Below are 22,101 nucleotides of genomic sequence, written 5' to 3'. Positions count from 1 at the left end.
CAACCTGAGATTAAATACACGTCTTAGGACATTGTGAATAGTAGGCTTGTGTGACTCGTGTACATATTACCTGTGTGCTGTTACACACACACACGCACACACACACACACACACACACACACACACACACAGATAGATAGATAGATAGATAGATAGATAGATAGATAGATAGATTAAGGAAGACATAACTCTTAAAGGAGATACTACCTGTTAATTAATATTTTGGGATTTCAGTTAGCTGGTGCGCTTCAATGTTTTCATTCAATTTGCCCTTTGAAAGATGGATCTCGGGTCCCCGAGTGGCTCCTCCAGTTAAAGCTCTGCCACTGGGACAGCAGGATGAGTCACACAGTTCGTGTCCAGGCTGTGCAGAGAGGCCGAACTTTGTTGGGGACTCTGACATTACTCTCGTTGGCTCTGATGCTCCTCATCACGTAACAGTGAACCCTACTGGCCAGACAACAAGCACATTCAGAATGGAGAAAAAGCAGCACTCATCTCTGTTCTCTGTGATTGGTAACCCATCCACCTCTGCTCTGGGTTGCTCAGCGTAAAAGCAATTGTGACTTTAGGCTTATGAGATCAATTAGCCTCAGAACATCTGTGCTGTGTGTGAGGACCTGCTGTGGTGAGGAGAAAAAAACATAATTGGACATTCCAAATTAAGGAAAAATAAATAAAAATAATGATTGTTCACTCTAAATTTATATAAAAACAAACATAGGTGGATTTCTACTCTGCATGTTTGTGACCAGAGCTGGCTAGCCATTCACTTAAATTAAATGACAACATTGTATACGAATATTGATGGTGGTGAATTATTTCTCTTCTCGCCACTAACTTGGGATGCCGTCTTCTGTTCAATTTATATAATATATACTCTTTGCATTTTCAGAAGAAATATTTGTACTGCGTCAGTTATTGCACAGATAGTGTCTTATAAAATAAATCAAATGTTTTTATTTGTTAACCATATTTAACTAAATTGCATATGGATTATAGTTTACATTGATTATGATGACATGGCCCCTGTTGTTAAAAAAGCATGATTCTTTTAGACCAATTGCAAGTGGCGAATATTAGCAAAAAAAATAAATAAAAAAATAATGTTTGTTAACATTCTCTACTATTAATTAGTCTAAAAGAATCATAGTTTTTGAACATGGGGGGCATTCAATATGCATAGTAAACATGCTTCTCCCTGCATTAGGTAGTATCTGACAGAGATTGAAAGCAGAAATGGCGCATGAAACATCTCTAACCAAACTACAATGAATTATTGAGCAAGTAGCTTCTTGGATGCACTGCATTCAGTCATTATGTACTGCAGACTGTGGAGCCAGGAGGAAAGACTCTTGAAGTCTTCAGTGTCATAGGGGCTTAGCGCACCTCATCGCAGAGGCTACCTGGTATTTATTTGGAAAACAGCAGTGGCGTCTTCCTCGTAAAGTCCTTTCATTACCACAGACCATGAATCAGAGCTGCTTTCCTGGCAGCTGTAATGCACTGGGAAATCCCTGCTCTGATGGGGACAGCAGGACTAGAGGCAGTCATTGTGTCCCGTGCACTTGCAGTCATTGTGTCCCGTGCACTTGCAGTCATTGCGTCCCGTGCACTTGCAGTCATTGTGTCCCGTGCACTTGCAGTCATTGTGTCCCGTGCACTTGCAGTCATTGTGTCCCGTGCACTTGCAGTCATTGCTTCAGCTGGGCTTCAGGGGGAATCTCTTAAGAAACTATGACACGTCACTACTAACTATTAATAATTTCATTCAGGTCCTATCTTTACTTTTTTATGTTACAATATTTATTTGAACTACAACAATACCTTCATGATATTGTGACACTTAACAGACTGACAATTTGATGCTGTCTCTGTAGTGTGTTGATTATATTTGACTGGATTAAGAGAATCTGCTTGGCCATTGAGACTTTGGGAACTTAAACAACCACAGCAAGTGTTTACCCTATACCCAATATCAATCCATTGCATACAGAATTTCAAGATTAAGCATTTTAATGGAATGTCCTTTCTTCTTACAGGCCTGTTACCACCACTACTACTCCTGCTGGGGACATGCTTAAATGGTGATCCCTTAGAGCCCCTTATCTGTTGTCATCCCACCAGTTCCTTATTACTTGTGCAAGCGGCGAAGACAGAATGGACGATACGTACCGGGACAGGACATCATTAGTTAAGGGGGCGAAAGAAATCGCAAGGGAGGCGAAGCGGCAAGCTGTGAAGAAAGTGAACAAAGCCGTGGACCGGGCACAGGACGAGTACACCCACCGCTCCTACAGCCGCTTCCAGGACGAGGAGGAGGAGGAGGAAGACTGCAATTACAAGCAGGGCGGCCAGTACGGAGAGCCAGCCAACGATGACGAGGGCTCCAGTGACGCCACGGAAGGCCACGATGAAGAAGACGAAATCTACGAGGGCGAGTACCAGGGCATCCCCAACACGGGCCAGGCCAAGGACAACCAGGTTGACCTGGGGCAGGCCGTGATGGGCAAGGACCGGCGGGAGCTGGATTCAGAGCGCCAGGCTGACGAGGAGGAGCTGGCCCAGCAGTACGAGCTCATCATCCAGGAGTGTGGGCACGGCCGCTTCCAGTGGCAGCTCTTCTTCGTTCTGGGCATGGCTCTCATGGCAGACGGGGTGGAGGTCTTCGTTGTGGGGTTTGTGCTCCCCAGCGCAGAGACAGATATGTGCGTCCCCAACTCTGGAGCAGGGTGGCTGGGTGAGTTACCTCTGTAATGACACTTGATTCAACAGTAACTGTTTTAAATGTCTGCAGGAGTTTTCTTTATATGTGTGGAAGATGTTGACTTTGAGACTAGGCCCCTGATTATTGAGATGATTTGGATTCCTAGAAATCTATAGCTGACCTTTTACTTGACCCCTCCCTTTCACAGACTTTCCCCCTCCATTGGGGAAACTGACACATTGTTGGCTTTTTATTCAATTTTGCATGGTTGTTCTTTTGCACAGGACAATATATGCAGCTGTACATTTCCACACTCCTTTCTTTCGATTCAGTTCTTTGGTTGTCATGACACCAAGGATTCCCCAGTAACAACAGTCAAGTTGACAAGTAAGCCTTTTCCTCTGTTGGTCCCATCAAATGAGCAGAAATGTCTATGTCTTCTTCTTGTCAGGAATTAATGCTACATCACAAGCTGAATTTACTGCTACATTCAGCTGTAGTGACTGGATATGCCAATGCTTGTTTTTAAGTTGCTAAAACTAGATTACTGTAGTAGTAGTTTTATCGGCCCAGAGGTTAGACTCTACAGTGTTTTATATTTAGCCACTGCAACTTATAAACGCAACATTACTTTGTCAAAACCGCTTGTGATACAACAGATAACCCTGAAAATGCATGCACACTGAAATGCTTTCTGATTTCACATCTGATTCCCCAAACAAGGTGTCTGAAAATATTTCACTGGAAGGTGTATGTGACTGTCTGTCACATTCTGGGATAACAGTCAGTGCTCTGTGTACAGTACAGTACATTGAGGATTCTACTGTATCCCAAAGCTATCACTGTGCAAACCTTTCCATTATAGACTGTTAGCAGAGTATATGCGAGACTGTAAGCAGAGTATATTTTTCAAGAGGTGCCTTTCATTAGCAAGGGAAGGTGTTTAGCCCTTGTGTTGTGGGAGATTATTCAAATGTAGGTAAACTTCTTGTCTACATTACTTGATTCCAGTTTTCCTTTAAAGTCATCTCCCTAGAAGACATACTTCCAATTATTTATTATGCAACCTTCTTCTATTATGTGACTTATTATATTAAACTATTCATCCATTTAACATTTCCAGTCTTGCTCCACATATTTTTCAAACACACTTTGGTGCCTCCCTCAGGATGATCAGATATTAGGAGCTACCCCTTGTAATCAAATCCTTCCTGCAGCCTACGGCCAGTAGGTTTGATTTGAATCAAATACATAGGATTTGACAGCGGTGTTAGCTTTCATTATTGGCAGACAATGTGAAGAGATTATTGGTACTTTTGTATGGTGTACATTTTTGGGGGTAGTGTGTTGAAAGTATAGAAGCCCCCAAGTGGCCAGTGGTCCATGCTTGAGTGTGGGTAATCTCTGGTTTCCAGTTTGTCCTCAGGACCCACAAAGCAGCAGCACCTCTACTGCAGCATCTGCCCATTCTGCAGAATGAATCTGGGTGGTGTCGTGCATCTCTCTGGTGATGTATGTGTTATAGGCTACTGTGCTGTTTTAGAGGTCGCTTACTCCATTAGGAGCACTAAACCTCTCTGTGCTGATTGAAATGGGCCAAGACCAGCCTTCCTTGAAAGCACAATTGATTATTTTTCTCTGTACTCTTTATTGATGGGCAGGAGTAATAAAACATTGCTTAGCAAGTCACTCGGCACAAAGTAGACAGCTTCATACATGTGTGTAGAAATATTATTCAAAAGCTCAAAGACAAGGTAAAACATTCAGACTGCAAAATGGATGGTGCATGTATTAAAGCAGTAGCTTTATGGCTTTCAAGCAATTACATTTATGAAACTGCTGTGGGGGATATTGAATGTGTGTTTTCCATATACATGTATGTATGTAGATAAAGGGGGGGAAGGTAAAGGATATCTTTGTTCTGCATTTTCCAATATTTCACTATTGATATGAGCTTAATTTTTAAAGTTAATCTGTTTTTTATCTATTAATTGGTTGAAAGTGTCTTATAAGTAAGGTTGTGTTTTTTCCTGGTTATCACAGATTTCACAATTTCTGTGAAAATTCCCATTTCTGAAATAGTGTAAATATACATTTTTTTTTTAATCACTTAAAACTAAATCCAGCAAAAGTTTGCCTTATTGATGCTCTACCTGTTACACTGCATTGAAGAGCCTGGCAGCCATTTTAGTTTGCGTCCGGTAAATGATTGAACACGTTGCATAGAGCGGCACAATTTCTTTAAAATGTCTTCAACGAAAAAGACACCAGCTGCATCAAAGATATTTCTGATAAAGGTCGCTCTGTCCAGTACAAAAAGTGGGCATTTAACGTGTCTGTTGTTATTTTCACATTTATTTATGTTTTTATTTTGTTTGACAATTCACGGATAGTAAAAATAGAAAGTCTTTAAAAGGTAGACATAAAAACTAAATATTTCACAATTTAACAATTACTGTTTCTCAGGTAAAGCATTTAAATATTTAGGAACATTTGCTGTATCATAACTAGAGAAAATGAGCAATTTTAAACATGACAACGCAGTTTTTTTCTGCTTTAATAAATATTATTTTAATTCATGCAATGTCTTGAAATACCTATTTTTTAGACTGAATGCCGTGAAATACACTTTTTTTTTTTTTTTTTTTTTTTTTACGTATAAGGGAGACCTGGTGTGAACCAGTATCAAGAACTTACAGACAGACGGCTCAGCACACACCAGCATGCAAAACTGTACTCGTTCAGTTTACAGATTTGTGGTAGTGGGAGAAAGGCTGGAAACTGTTGCTGGAAGGTAACAGTGCAGTCTAAGTGCTGCACGTGCCCATTAAGACTGATTTGAAAGGTCACTTCATGCTTTTGGGAAAGCAGTCTTAATTGTTTACCTCCCATTGTGACATTCTGTTGCGCATCAGACACCGCAGTGAGGGCACAGCTCTCTGTTTGATGGCTTATTCTAGTGTTACAGGCAGGGCCACAATAAGGAGATGGGATTTGAAAAGACTTAATAAAAGAGGTTTTCTTTTTAGCACCAGGTAATTCTCCTGTCTGAGTGTTATCATTGATGAAGTGAGATCTTTCGTTTTTGTGTCTGATGCTGAGAACAGAGCTTTTGTTTAGGCTGCTTGACTATTGCAATGCTTTATTTGCTGGCGTTTTGGTCATGCCTGGTCACGTTTGCAGCTTGCACAGAATGCAGCTGCCAGGGTTCTCTCAGCAAAGAAACAGGCTCACATAACTCCTGTCATATAAAGCACTAAATGCTTGGCTCTGGATTCTGTCTCTATGTAAACCACTGCGCACTTTAAGGTCAGCTAACCCTGTAAAATGGAAAAGGAGAGGAAAAAGTGCATGTGGTTATAATGCCCCAGACTGTGGAATTCAATGCCCTTTTCTATGAGAGGTGAGGCATTGGTCAAGATTAAAGACTTACTTTTATAGTTTAGCCTTTTTGACCTGATTTACAAATCTAATAGTTTATTTATCTATTTTATTTGGTTATTTTTGTTAAATTTTGTGTTTTATCTGTTCATTTTCTTCTTATTCATTTTCTGTTTTCTTCAATTGCTTTATTTTACATTGTATTATTATTATTATTATTATTATTATTATTATTATTATTATTATTATTATTATTATTATTATTTATTAGTATTTTATAATTGTTCTATTTCTTGATATTTCATACTTCTTTCTTTTTTAACTAACATGTAAAGCGCTCTGAGATACTGTGGTATGAAAGGCGCTATATAAATAAAATACATTGAAATGGAAGTTGAATTATCTTACATACTATTACAGTATGCGTTCCAGCAGATTATTTTTTGTGTGTTTAATATTAAAATGTATTTGTAAATTTGGTGTTCATGAAAAGTGAGACACAATGACTACCGCCAAGCATAGTTCTGTAGATGCCACAAAACCTTCTTAAGCTGAGGCCGCCAATTTGACACATTGAATTGAATCGTCTTATCCTGTTAGAATAATTGTGAACTAAACCCCCTTTAGATCTAGAGGTTTCCCTTCCACTGTAATAAGCTCTGTGGGGAGTCCATGCATTCCCGTTGCTTGGAGAATGAGATACTGTACAGCTACCAGCAGTCTTGTTGGAGCTACTTTCAAACACTCCTATCCCTCTGTATCCAAACATCTCCATTCAAATGGGAAACAAATGATCTAATTTAGAAAGACAGAAAGAGACCTAGGGAAATCTGCAACCTTTGGATTTGTAGGGAGCTGTGGGTGTAATGAGCAGTGTTGTGTGATCCGGACTCTCCCTTGTCAGTGAGATGAAATGAGGTTAAAAGCTATAAAACTGTAAATGCAGCTCTTTTGCATTGTGGTTAAGATGCTTGCTTGTGATGTGTGGGGTTGCTGGTTTGTGCCCAGCCTCTGCCCTGTTACATCATAATATCTTTATTTTGATATAGTGCCTTTCATATTGGACCACCATCACATGGTGCTTTACAGAGGTAGGATGTGAACTGTGCATTATATGCAGAGTCACTTACAATAGAACATTGATTTAACATCTCATCTGCAGGATGGAGCACAAGGAGATTAAATGACTTGCTCAGGGTCACACAGTGAGTCAGTCAGTGGCAGAGGTGGGATTTAAACCAGTGACCTTCTGGTTTCAAGCCCTGGACTTTAACCACTTGACCACACTGGGGCTGCTCCCAGGTTATCATGCTTTATGATTCCTACACAGCGTTTTGTCAGATCTGTTCTTGTAGCATGAATATCTACAGTAACAGTGCCTTTGGGTCTTGTCTGATTTTACAGAAATATAAAGAAACCAAAGGAAACCTGTAGTACTGGGAACACTGAAAGGCCACAAAGGCTTGCCCATTTTTAGCACACTTTCACTCCAGTATGTCTTGCATCTTGAAGGATCTCCTTTGTATCTAATACCACCTTTAACAGCAGCTTCTCATGCGCCAGACTGGGCTATCTGATTTAGCTCAGCTTCTGTTCGAAACCTGTTTTATCCTCCTGATCAAACCCCCAAGATCATTAGTGTACAACATTGAATACACTGTTTATGATTTCTATATGCTGCCGTACTAAGAGTGCCATTAGCTCTTCATTTCAACTGCATTGCATTTACCTAATGTTAAAGTCAAATTGTCCTGTTTCATGAGGATATTGCTTTGATTTTCAAGTTCTATCTCAGGAATGTGTAGGATAGTGGAAGCGGTTAATGACCATTACAAAGCTGGTATAAACGTTTGATCAGTCACACATAGATGCCCGGCGTCAATTGCATCACCTGTACTTGTTTTAAGTAGTCAGGTGTTTTGTTTTTAGGAATTCTGAAAATTGGCTGATTGCTACATGAGTAACGGAATTGCAAGTTTTAGACCTGTTAGAAAAATGGAAACGGTTTTTCTGAAAGACGTGAAACCTTTCTCAATATTCCACATTCTTTAACCCTGGAACAGTGTCATCAATAATAAATACATAACAGCTTTCCGGAAGCAGAATGCACATTGCAGAGATACTTCCCTGAGGCTGCTGAAGCTGAAGGCTCCTCTCCTCAATTGTAAGTAAAGGGAGAGTAAGCGATCAAATCAATGAAAACAACTGATTAAATAAAGGTTATTAAAAACAACCAATACCATAGCAAGCCTTTTAATACTGGTACCAACAATAACCACCAGTGCAGCTGCTAGCCTTTGGAAAGCAAAGAGATCACAATTCATTTCAGGGTTTGACATTAAAAATGACTTTCTGTGTCTCAGTAACCTAATTTCATAGCAGCAGATTTGATTTTCTACCATTTCATTTTTTTATATAAATGAGATTGAATTCCATAATAATTGAGATGAATACAAGTGATCCTTTCCTGTCATTGCCAGCGTTTTCTTTTTTCCTTCTCACTAAAATAAATAAATAAATAAATGTTGCAAGGTTTATGTGTAGAGAGAACATTAAATTCAGCAAAGCCTGACATAATATTTAACAAATTTAATTACATGCTGAGTGAATTCACTATGCGGTTGAGGAATATTACATTTCCAATGCAGAAAATTGGGTTCACTCCGTATAACAGGTGACTGAGCATTTTACACAAGACGCCGGTAAAATGAATATACCAGAATTGGTTTAGTTGCTGCTAATATCATTTTCCCCCTCTCAGCGGAAGCATCAAGGCGTGAAATCAGAAAAGACTCCACACTGCAGCTCAATGCTATTGCTCACAAGAGCTCAGCAGCACAGATGCTACTCGCTCTTTTCTTCTTTTTTCTTTTCTTGCTTGACGCGCATCAAACCAACTTTCAAAATTGCTGATGAAATTATTAAATTAAAAGGAGACTTAAAAAAAACCCCAAACAAACAAGAAAAAACACCACCACTCTGTAGGGTACTATATATAGAGAATATGTTTCTATGTTGTACAATACAAACTGATAGAGCACAACAAAGAAGGCAGAATGCTATCCTGAACTTGACCTCAAGTGGTGCGTACCAGATAGCGGATTGCCGTCTGATTAACATTGTGGTACACGCCACACAATACGAGCCTGCCATGCGACACTAGCCATGTGATACAATGCAACACTGTACTATATACTGTAATACCATACAGTTTGGGTGGTTTTTACACATTTTGAACCTGGTGATGTAGTGGAAATGTCCTTGCTAAGCCATGGCTTTTTTCTCTGGCTCCTGGTATGCATCCTCCAGCCAGAGGCCTGGTCCTCATTAAATCTCCTCTTCTCCATTGGAAGTTGTTTAGCCACCACATTCGATAATGTGGAAGCGCCATGGCTGTAGCTTGTATGGCTGTAGCTTGTATGGCCGTAGCTTGTATGGCTGTAGCTTGTATGGCTGTAGCTTGTATGGCCGTAGCTTGTATGGCCTGTAGCTTGTATGGCCGTAGCTTGTATGGCTGTAGCTTGTATGGCTGACTGCGTTTCTGACCGCTGCCTTTCCACACCTTCTACCCATACGTTCTGGGGTGTGTCGTATTTATTCCAAATTCACCTCACGCAGGTATTTGCAGCTGCAGTTGCCTGTTTTGTCATTCGTTTGCTTTGCAAAGAGCTTTGAGGCGCTTCAGTGTATGAAACCTGCAGTATATATAAAAGCAATGATGGATGATGTACTAGATTTATAGTAATTCAATATTCAGTAGTGGTTCATTAGTGATTTCAGTGGATGCTTTGCTTGTGCGGAAAACCAGTATCAGAAATCAATATCTTTTAAAGACCATGGGGACATCGAGTTGTTTTTTCATTTTCCTTAATTAAGCAGTATTGAAATTGTCCATTCAAGTAAAAAACTGAAATGTCACTCAAAAGTAAAGGGTGGGGTTTTCGCACAAGCTCTTGAACAAGATGTGCCTTTTATATTGCAGCAAAGAAGAAAACAAGGCCCCTATTGTTAATTACTATTGACAACATGTGTAGTGAATGACTGCCCTGCACTTCCATCCCCCACTCTGGAATCAGATTGTTATATCACTCAGAATCTACCTTCCTGGAATCATACTGTTATATCTCTCAGAATACCCCTCCCTGGAATCATACTGTTATATCTCTCAGAATACCCCTCCCTGGGATCACAGTGTTCTATCTCTCAGAATACCCCTCCCTGGAATCACAGTGTTCTATCACTCGGAATACCCCTCCCTGGAATCATATTGTTCTATCTCTCAGAATACCCCTCCCTGGAATCATAGTGTTCTATCTCTCAGAATACCCCTCCCTGGAATCATATTGTTATATCTCTCAGAATACCCCTCCCTGGAATCATATTGTTCTATCTCTCAGAATACCCCTCCCTGGAATCATAGTGTTCTATCACTCGGAATACCCCTCCCTGGAATCATATTGTTATATCTCTCAGAATACCCCTCCCTGGAATCATATTGTTATATCTCTCAGAATACCCCTCCCTGGAATCATATTGTTCTATCTCTCAGAATACCCCTCCCTGGAATCATAGTGTTATATCTCTCAGAATACCCCTCCCTGGAATCATATTGTTCTATCTCTCAGAATACCCCTCCCTGGAATCATATTGTTCTATCTCTCGGAATACCCCTCCCTGGAATCATATTGTTATATCTCTCAGAATACCCCTTCCTGGAATCATATTGTTATATCTCTCAGAATACCCCTCCCTGGAATCATATTGTTCTATCTCTCAGAATACCCCTCCCTGGAATCATAGTGTTATATCTCTCAGAATACCCCTCCCTGGAATCATATTGTTATATGTCTCAGGCAGCTGGGGGCCTGAAGGGATAATGTACTTGATAATAGGTTAGATGTTCAAGCTTTAAAATCCTGCCTTGGGAAAACCAGGCTACATAATCCATTAGAGTAGCATAGAGATGAAGACATGAACTGGGCAGACACATGGCAAATGACATTTAATAGAGAAAAGTGTAAGGTACTGCACGCAGGAAATAAAAATGTACATTATAAATATCATATGGGAGATATTGAAATTGGAGAAGGAATCTATGAAAAAGACCTAGGAGTTTTTGTTGACTCAGAAATGTCTTCATCTAGACAATGTGGGGAAGCTATAAAAAAGGCTAACAAGATGCTCGGATACATTGTGAAAAGTGTTGAATTTAAATCAAGGGAAGTAATGTTAAAACTGTACAATGCACTAGTAAGACCTCATCTTGAATATTGTGTTCAGTTCTGGTCACCTCGCTATAAAAAAGATATTGCTGCTCTAGAAAGAGTGCAAAGAAGAGCGACCAGAATTATTCCGGGCTTAAAAGGCATGTCATATGCAGACAGGCTAAAAGAATTGAATCTGTTCAGTCTTGAACAAAGAAGACTACGTGGCGACCTAATTCAAGCATTCAAAATTCTAAAAGGTATTGACAGTGTCGACCCAAGGGACTTTTTCAGCCTGAAAAAAGAAACAAGGACCAGGCATCACAAATGGAGTTTAGACACAGGGGCATTCAGAACAGAAAATAGGAGGCACTTTTTTACACAGAGAATTGTGAGGGTCTGGAATCAACTCCCCAGTAATGTTGTTGAAGCTGACACCCTGGGATCCTTCAAGAAGCTGCTTGATGAGATTTTGGGATCAATAAGCTACTAACAACCAAACGAGCAAGATGGGCCGAATGGCCTCCTCTCGTTTGTAAACTTTCTTATGTTCTTATGTTCTTATGAGTCAGAGGCGTTAAGGGTTTCTTAGCCTCCTACTGAAGAGGGTGCTGCCCTTCAAAGGTGAATACTAATAACCTTCACCTCCATGCTTCTAGCTTTGTCAGAAGTACCCATTTTAAACAATCAACACCATTCATTCTGATAGGAGCATCCCAGCATGCTCGTGCCAGTCTATTCAGAATATATACAGCAGGCACTTCTTCTACTAAGGCAGCAGTACCAACAGCCATTCTCGCCACAGTAGGGGTGTTTTAGCTCAAATATACTGTCAATGAAAAACACATGTTAGTTGTTTGGTTTGCAAAGCAAACACAATCCTGAGTACACAAGACAACACTCTTTTCAATCATGGTGCTGGACTGTTTGCATCTCTTGTTTTCAAGCACAGTTTGAAAACATTAGTATGATGAATACATGATAGGTATCATGAAAAGGGAGGTCCTTATTATGTACATGCATAACAAACTAGCAAGTCACCAACAAATGCACAGAGGAGTTTTATCAAAAACAGATAAGTGGCACCCAAGATATATATTTCAGTAAGGCAGGTAAAACGTTTTAGAACAATGAAAGGTCTCTATAAGTTACATTCACAATATATGAAATGACGTACCAAAATATCCATGCAAAGTTTAATACAGTCGTTACAGAGTAGTTTGATGACTGGCCAGTCTGACTAGTACCATGTAACAGTGCAGCAGGTCACCATGGACTACGTTTACAGCACTGGAATAACTTCTTGCATCATAAAAGGTTTAATCCAATGTGATTGCAATGTTGAGGAGGTAAGAGATGGCCCTGCAGTGGATATAAACATTAAGCATTAAGTCTTTTTCAAGCCTTTCTGTATCAGTTCCTTTAGGAAAGTGAATGCTGTAAATCTCACAGCCGTTCCTTGGAGAAGCTCTTTCGCTCATGAATCCTCATACACAAACGGGAGGATTACTGAAATGGATCCTGATGAGTGGACTTGTGAAGAGGATAATTCATTTGAATGTGTCTGTCAGAGCTACGCACTGTTCCTTGTTGCTTTTGCATCCTGAGGCTGACACTGTATCACTGCTCAGCTCACTAGAGTCACCAGAGTGCTCTGTCACTGCAGGTGATTCATTCCCCCCACGGGCCTCTCTGAGTAAAGCAATGAGTCTCTCACCTGTCTACTTAACCTGCCTTGCTCCATACAGTTAAAAAAAAAACAGTGGAAAACATTTTCACAATTCTTTGTTCTGACTTAGACTCAAGTTCATTCATTTTTGCACATGTTACTGAATTTACAGGTACAGTCTGTATTGTCTATACTGGGGAATTAATAGGCAAAACATAGTGTGAATGTTTACAGATGTAATTGAAAGAATTGCTAGGTGAAAACAAAAACAGCTACACTATGTCTATGCAATGAAGACACTGAATAAGACTTCAAGGTGAAACTTTCTTCATTGACTTTAATAAGCTTCTTTTACTATTCGTGAACATTTCTATTAGTCCCAAGTTTGCAAAAGGTCTGGGTGGGCCTCCTATGTAAGTCCTATTAAGCACAAACTGTGGTGTGACAGACCTGTGCTACTATATATATATAATCTAACCCTGCTGGAGATCTATACAGCAGGCAGATCAGTGAACCTGGTTTTCCAATCTGCTGTATCTGATCATCCCCCACAGCCAGGTTGCTGCTGAATTCCCATCTTTGGGGAGAAGGTGAAATCAATGGAAAGGTCTCACGGATGTGGTGTGACAGTGATCACATTGCAATTCAAAAAAGGTCTTAATCATCTGCGCATCATTCGTTCATTACTGGATGCTGTGGAGTGTAACATGGCTGGTACAGGGAGGCTTGATTAGTTATCAGAGCATTTCCCTTTTCATCTCAGAGATCACAGAGTGCACAGTGGTGTGAAGGGCACCACAGTTGGGGGTTGAAGCTGTCTGCAGTGTTGGTGTCTCACATCAAGAGAGAAGAGACAGTGATGGGCTCCTACTGAACGTCTGCGTCGTCCTCCTCACAGAGGTCGAAAGGTCACGGAATGCAGTGGTTGAGTCTGTCATGATGGTGCAGTCTGGCGTTGGGGAGATTATATATATATATATATATATATATATATATATATATATATATATATATATATATATATATATATATATATATATATTTAGCAGGAGTTATTCTTGGCTCACTCTGATAAAGCCAAGTCTCAGGCAGTAATTGTGCGTGCTGCAAATATTCTTTAAATAATTTACAGAAAATACACAATGCAAACATTTTTTAAATAGCATGTTTACACAGATAACCATGCATAAACTAAAACAAAAGAGGATATATAGCCTCTCGTTTTGTTTCAATTTGACAAATTTGTCAACACTAATGTTTTAAACATCACTCTTCTCCAGGACAATTATTCAGAGAAAGTGGATTTATAACTAAATATACTACGGTGAACGGCCTCTGCTTACTCTGCTTGCTTATGATTGGACAGCTGCGTAAAACTTGGCAGATATTTGACTCTCCTATTGGTTAAACTCACTGTCAGTACCTGTAACTGAAACAGACACAGTTTATGTCCCACTAAGCTAACTTATGATTGGGCTACCGCAGAGACAATGCAGATATTCAATTGGTTGTTCGTAACGCGGAAGCCCTTTGATGACGAGTACGTACGAGCACAGTATAAGTGAGCAGCACTGTAAACCTGAATGCTGTGGCGCTTTTGTTGGAAAACGTGTTTAAAGCTTTCTTTATTTTCCCCCGCTTACCCGACAGAAGTCTGTTAATGACCCATAATTTAAGAACTACTGCCATGGGCACGATGGCCTGGCTTCGCAGGCATGGAATTGCCCGCGGGCACCACTTTGAGGACCACTGGTATATACTTGTATATACTTGTATGACTGGCTTTCTTTCTTTTCAGACATTAACCTGATTTATAGCTGGCATGACACAGAGCTTATAAAAAAATTCAAGATACAAAATATATGAACCCTCAGAATCATCTTTGACAGTGTACTATCATGTTTCTACTTCCAAAGGTACATAACTAAATGCATACAAGATGGTCTCAGTATCTTTTCTTTGGAAATGTATATTTATTATTTTGTTTGCATGCTCAATATATGCTGATGAGAAATTAACAGAATGATTGAGTCCAGAAGGACAGCCATGCATGTTAAATCCATTTCATTATAGCAATCAACCCCACCCCCTCCCCAGAGCACAGCACCCATGACCAGTGGGTAAGCCTCATTGACAAGGGGCCCGTTAAGATGCAGGACAGCAGAATCTTCCTCTGTGTGCTACATGTGCTATGCAGAGATCTCTTCCTCAAGGATGGGGCAGCATTTAGCTCCAATAGCGATAAAGTTAAAATTCAGAATAAATTGAATGCATACCTTCAGTTCATGTTGATTTCCCCTAAAGGTTTACTTGGGATAAATGTGCAAATACAGGCTAGCAGGTTGTTTGAATATACTTTCTTTCTAATTTTAAAATGAACAAAATAAGTGTTGATGACTAAATTTTCTAGTGAATACTAACATTGGGCTTTGCAGCAACATAATTATAGCACCAATGTGTTGTTCCAGACAGGAATGTTTGGCTTGAATTGCTCGACCATAAAGAAACTCAGCAGATGAAAAGTGCACGCGTGTTCGATTTGTGAATAATGTTGCTGACAACAAATCCTTCTGAGCTATGGCTGTAAGAATAAACCCCTATTGAAAATATACGTGTTGTCATCACGTTTTTCTCCTTTACAACCCTAGTGTCAGCTGTTGACATGTATCTCCCAGCTTTATTGCTGTAACACTACTGTTGCACTTGAGAAGGTGCAGAGAAGGACTGACCCCAGTCTTAAAGCGCATGACCAAGGAGGATACTGAAGTTTTCAAAAAACAAAATCTCTTCAGCCCAGAACTAAAGCTGGTCAAGGGTGATTTCATTGAATCACACGCAGTCTTTAGTGGCCAGCAGTCTGTCAATTCATCCAGTACTAAATGTGCCAGAAGAATCCACACTTTGGATGGCTTCTGTTGTGTAGAGGGTAACATTTCAATAGTCCCACAGGGAGACTGAATAGCAGTTTTGCAATCTGATAGTGACTTAAAGGTTAGGGCTAAAATGGTAAATTTAAGAGTACATACTGTAGCTTTAAATGTCATATGAATCTTTCGTTAGTTCCTATTGTAATTGTTGAAGAAGAACAGGCTGTATTTATTATTCAAGCCTCACACTAAACAGCCCACTCCTCCTGTTAGAACTCAGTCTATACACACAAAGCCCCCTCCCAATGCAATACCAATGCCCAGCTACCCTGACAGGGAGGCAGCCTGGGGCTTTTACTGTATTAAACATCACCAGGGTCAACACAAAACATTCAAGTTGTAAATGACGCCTTTGAAACATACTGCTATTTAGGACCCCTATTAGACTAAAATTTGACAGGCCTCTTTCAATTCCACTGGGGGGGGGGGGGGGGGGGGGGGGGGGGCATTCAATATCACTATTCCAGAGGCTGAGCAGGGTCTGCTTTATCTCACACTTGTCAATTAGGCCTTTCGTTCCACTACCATTGGGAGATATTGGATTAAGGAAGATCTTGTGTAGCAGGATGTGTTCAGCTTCGTTACCAACACAATTAGTCTGCTGTTTCTAGCCATTGTCTTGTATTGTCTGGGATGTGTTATTGTGGTTTTGCCTAATCAATGACATAACAACATGTTCTGATACAGTTTAATTGCTGTACTGCCGAGTTCATGTATAAAGACATTCTCTCACTTGCTAACTTTAGATTTTCAGGTCACTGACTGTCTGCTTCTCTCCTTCCGACAAACACATCAGAAATATTATGGTCCAGATGCAGTGCGACTCATTTTCTCTTTCACAATACTGGCTTCTTGTAACATTTCTCTTTACTTTAGAAGCATAATGTGCTGTATTCAATTTCAGCTCAGTCTCCATCTCTGACCATTTGCAAGTTAACAAGTCCAGACCTCTACTACACGAAGAGGATTAAAACATAATCACATTTCTACATCTACGCCCTGTTTTGTGTAGAGAATATTGCATAAAATAATCTAATTTTGATTCACTGAGTGAAGAGAATACATACCTTACTGTTAGGAGCCAAAACAAAGACACCGTCACAACTAAGGACACAATACCAGTGTATTCAATATTAAGGCCACCATCTACAATCCTAAATGTATCAAAAGGATGGCTCTTGGAAATAGATTAACTATCACAACTATTAAAGCTGTGCAGAACTTTTCTATCCATGATGGCATTAGCGGAAAAGCACCAGATAAAAAGGACGTCATTTTAGTGAGACAGCCAGATGGATCAAAACAGAAATTTAACAACGAACAAAGACAATTTGGATGTGAAAATAAATCTCAAAATTCGAGGAGATTCGACCTAAATATGTGCATATGTGGCACTAATATATATATAGCATATAACCCATATATAATATATATATATATCACATATTACATAATATTATTTATATATATATATGTATTGCATGTTACCATCACATCACCCATTTTAAGGATTTCCATGCAAATCATTAGCATTGATCAAGAACATTGTTTGTGAGAGGAGTAATGAAGTGTGAGTTGGTGAGTGTGATGTGTGCAAGAATGCTCAGCTCCTGGACAGCACATTTCCACTGGAAGAGTTTGAAGCAGAAGAGGTGCTAATGGCCTGCAAGGCAACCAGTCCAGTAGGAAACAAGTAGCCATTCCAGAATGTCAAAGGGTGTTGAGAATGGAACTTTGGCTGCCTTAGATCTTAAAGGGGGGGGGGGGGGGTGTTTAAGAACAAAGTATGGACTGCAGTTTTGGCAAAACTATGGTGACAGTGCCAAGGCACTTGCTGAGTGTGCTAAACAAGTGACAGAGAACATAACTGTCATTTTTATTCTAGCATCAGACAGAACCAACCGTACAGAGGCAAATTAGTCCAGTAGGCAAATGTTTTTGGATTTCATCCATAAGCGTTCTACTTTAAAATGGTGTGTGTTGGTTTTTGGGGGTTTTTTTGGTTTGATGTAATGTCCGCCTTAGTCAACTAATTATCTTCAATTAATTTTTTTAAAATTTACAGTAGATGTTTTTTTTTTTATTGAAGACATTCAGAGGCACTAAAAAGCATATGATTAATAAAGTCGCCAAGTCAAATAATTCTAGCTTTCAATTAAATTTCTGAGTAACGTCCGTCACAGTGCTAATTAATCAATATCTACCTTTAACGGCTGCATTTGGTTTCAATTCTGGCGTGGTTATCATAGCTGGCAACCAGCCTCTTATACTTTACAGAAATTCTCAGGCATAGTTTACAACTACAGTTTGGAAAACTCCTAAATGTTGTGTGTTAGTAACATCCATCACACACGGTTTCACAGTTTATACATTTGATTTGCAAAAAACTATATATATTGAAAAAAAACCTGTTAGAAATTAAAACCAAGTAAATCAGTTTGCATAAAAGAAAACTGAAATAAAACAAATATTAGGATAATAGGTAAACTGTTCAATAAAGTGTTAAATAACCAAAATCCAATTTTATTATTTTGTATCTATGTTCAGGAGTAAGGTTGTGTTCTATTAAGGTCACATTTAGCTGGAACCTTTTGGATTCACAAATGAAAATGGTGAAACTTACTTGGAGTAAATTAGCTGAATAAAACAGGCCAACACAAGAGCTACTGCACTAGTATGAATATTTCTTTTTTTATTTGCCTGGAAAAATAATTTGCTTCATACAAGCTCCTAGAGAAATAGGGTGGGCAAGGGACCAATTATTTATACTAGACCTTTTGATAAGTGGGGCTACCATTCATGTGATGAACTTCCATCCTTCTTTCTATAGTAATGCTGCTGTACTGTAGCTGTACGAGGAGAGCCAACCTCTAAAGAAGGAGAGGGCTGAGCCCAGCACAGAGGTCACAAATCCAATTAGAAATTGCTGCTTATTACAGGAATGGGCCCAGGCTACTCACTCGTAAATTACATCTCCGTTTTGCATTATCTGCTTTTTCGTGTCAAAAGGTCATGCAGAGTGCTTATTCCTATTGCAAAGGGAGAAGCAGTGTGGTCTGATGGAATCATACAGTCAGGGGAGTGCAGGTTTTCCAGCTGGTGAAGTTGCCGATCATCGCTGGGGATTCCACAGGGAGCGTTGCATTGGCTCTGGTGCTCCAGCAAGTTAGGGAAGCAAATTCGACAGGAACCGTTTCTCCTCACAGTACTGCAGTGGACCCTACTGACCAGGCACCCAGTGTGCTCAAAGTCGACATCTGCGGGTCTGGCCTTTGTTCTCTAGGGCACAGTAGCTTGCTGACATGTGCTGTAAAGCTCCTGGGTGTACAGAGGCAGTTGGCTTGAATTTGGGATAGGAGGCTGCACATGACCTTCAGTTCTACTGAGCTGTTATGGGAATTGTAACAAAGCGGGGGGAACTTAATTGAACATTCATCAGAGGTCAAATGTAACTGGGCACACTAAATCAAGAACTGCTGAAGAAGAGGCATTTGTTGCCCATTCATTCTCTCAGACCCCTTGCTTACTAAATATCTTGGTAGCCCAGAAATTAATTGTGAGGTCTGAAAACACCCCCGCCCTCCTTTACGAAATACTGCACCAGCTTCCGACTGTGAGCAGCGATGGACTGAGCACTTCACTGCCCTTCCTGTGCTGAGTTCATTTAGAGGAGGTACTGTGCCAGTGATCTTTCTCCATATTACAAGTGGTGGCAGCATCACAGAATCATCTGATTTCATAGATGCTAATTTGAACTGAATGAGAACAAGTGTACCTTTTCTTTTCTTAACCCCCCGCCGACAAGAGAACCTGCCCCTTTTCCCTGCTGATATTGAAGAAATCCAGAACTTTGTTTCCTTATCAATGCATACAGATGTGATGAGGTAGCTTCACAGCCAGCACTGCAATCCATTATATCTGACAGTCGCTGGAGGGCTGTGCTCTCTACTGCGAAGCGGCTCGCACAACACAAAGGAATTAGGCAAAGAAGTGTTGTACTGCTCAACTGCTTTTAATCTGATGTATGATTAAAATATTATATATAGCTTATTTATAAAGAATGCATAATTTATGAATGGCAGTTTTTTGTAGCATGTACTGTAGATGTGAATAACTATGTGTGATTGTCATGGCTACAGGCAGCATAATAAACCCCTGCAAGTTCAATGCCCATTTCAAAAGCATAACAAGAACTTCTGCTACATTTTTGCTTGTTGCTATGTTACCTGCATGCAGTGGATTGGGTTATTGTGCAGGATGACTGCTAATTTCACAATCTTGCAGAGACCCAATAAGAATTGTCTTATGGGATATTTGCCATTTCGTAAAGTGAAAGTGGCCCTTTTTTGCAGCATCTGGGATAGAACTACTGAACTGTCTGAGCACCACCTATCATGGACCACTCAAGCTAACTGCTCCAGACTGTATGTACTGTACAGGTTACAGGACATGTTGCACACTTCATCACTTTTGCACATTGTGCCTCACTGTCTGGATCTAATATATTTCTTAATTATTCCTAATAAAGTAATATCTGGAGTAAGTCATTTCCAGTAAGAGAACATGTTGTCAAAGTAAGAAGGGTTGCATTTCTTGGGTTTCATTTCTCCGTATTGCTCATATTGTTACTTTAAGGATAATATAATTATTTCCAGTGCAAAAACCTAATAGGAAAGTCATTTTCTAATACAAATGCTATTATAACAGTAATTCACAGAATTACACAGCAGTAAGAATAAGGTCCACGTTACATTTCCAGGAGGAATTTACAGGCATCAAGTCTTTTGTTCCCCCTGAAAAGCAACAGTGGTAACACTTTACATGCAGTGTACCTGACTGTAATTACACAATAATTGAACACGTGGTTACATTGGAATAACACTGTAAATGCACACCCATGTGAGTGAATGCAGTGTAATTACAAAAGACGCTAACGGCTTCCTGCATTTTAATTTCATCATTAAGCATTTTATTGTAACCACACAATGAAATGTGGTATGTTTATGTTATTACAATGTAAATACAGTGTGGTCCGATACACTTCATGTAAAATGTTAATGGAATATCTACTGCTAAGCTAATAGTTTATTTAGTGAACATATACGCACTTTAGTTGGGTAATTCTATTTTTTCAGTTAAAGAGTAAGTAGCAGGAATCCGAAAAATATAGCATTACACGTCCCCACGTGTTGCTGCAACTATTTAAATAACGTACCTGTCATTTCTCTTTTCTTGGTTACGATCCTGACAGCTTTTTACTCTTATAACTTTAAAGTCTGTTTCAAAGCTTTTTTCAAAAGGTCCGCTCTAGTGCACTGCTAGTGTGAGGATTATTGCCCACGTTGTCAAACAGGTAGCACAGCAATAACGATCCACAATGTGGTATGGAACAGAAAAGCCAGAGGACTCTTTTTTTTTTTTTTTAATCACTTTTCCTCAGTGATTTCTGAAGATCTCAAACCCAAGTGCATAAGTATAAGAAGTTGTCAGGATGTTAACAATGGAAAGAGAAACGACAGGTACGTTATTTAAACAGTTATAGCAACACGTGGGGATGTATATCGCTGTATTTGTCGGAACCCAGCTACTTACTCTTTACTAACAAAAGTCTGTGCCACTGGGAGATTGTAGCTGGTGGCAAAGAACCATCAACACTGTAATCAGGAAGCCAGGGATCATTACACGTCCTTACAATTGATCAAAAGTGGCAGAGCTAATCATCGATAAATCAAACAGGGCCATTTGTGTACCACTTTTGAAGTTGACATGGAAACATGTGCTTGCTGTTGTTGTTTGCTAATTTCCTATTGAGTAGATAGCTTTGAGCATAGCATAAAAGCTGCAATGACTTTATCGTACTGTACCAATATACAGCCTAACTTTAAAATGACCATTGTGTGTTACTGAGCAAATGCAATGGCTTTTTGAAAGCATTTATTCTTTGTATATAATAATATGCTCTTGCCACGCCGAAAGTCAAAATATAATTAGTGATTTAATAAAAGCAACATCTTGTTTTTGGTAAGTCTTTTGTCCAATTTTCATTTCTATATACTGCAGCCTGATTTAAATATCCTTATTCACCAACAGACGCTGACAAATTGCTTTATAATTTATTTTTGCCCTACAAATCATAGAAGCATCCAGCAGCTATATGCCAATGACTTACTGTGCTATGTTTCAAAGGGGTTGCATGCTATACTGTACCTGCAG

General features: G+C 39.6%; 1 protein-coding gene across 2 annotated transcripts in view; it reads left to right on the top strand.

Annotated features, from left to right (window-relative positions):
- The window catches only part of LOC121305293 (synaptic vesicle glycoprotein 2C-like), a 68,135-nt gene that overhangs the window by 15,379 nt on the left and 30,655 nt on the right, over positions 1-22,101 (top strand). For both annotated transcript variants that reach the window (XM_041236883.1, XM_041236893.1), the window contains exon 2: positions 2,043-2,740. In XM_041236883.1, the coding sequence (XP_041092817.1) occupies positions 2,161-2,740 (580 nt within the window). In that variant the 5' untranslated portion in view covers positions 2,043-2,160. The remainder of the gene's footprint in view (positions 1-2,042; positions 2,741-22,101) is intronic.

This window comes from Polyodon spathula, chromosome 2 (genome assembly GCF_017654505.1).
Source record: "Polyodon spathula isolate WHYD16114869_AA chromosome 2, ASM1765450v1, whole genome shotgun sequence".
In the NCBI taxonomy this organism is placed as follows: domain Eukaryota; kingdom Metazoa; phylum Chordata; class Actinopteri; order Acipenseriformes; family Polyodontidae; genus Polyodon; species Polyodon spathula.
The sequence above is the reverse complement of the archived record's forward strand: the minus strand, read 5'-3'. Positions and strand labels throughout refer to the sequence as shown.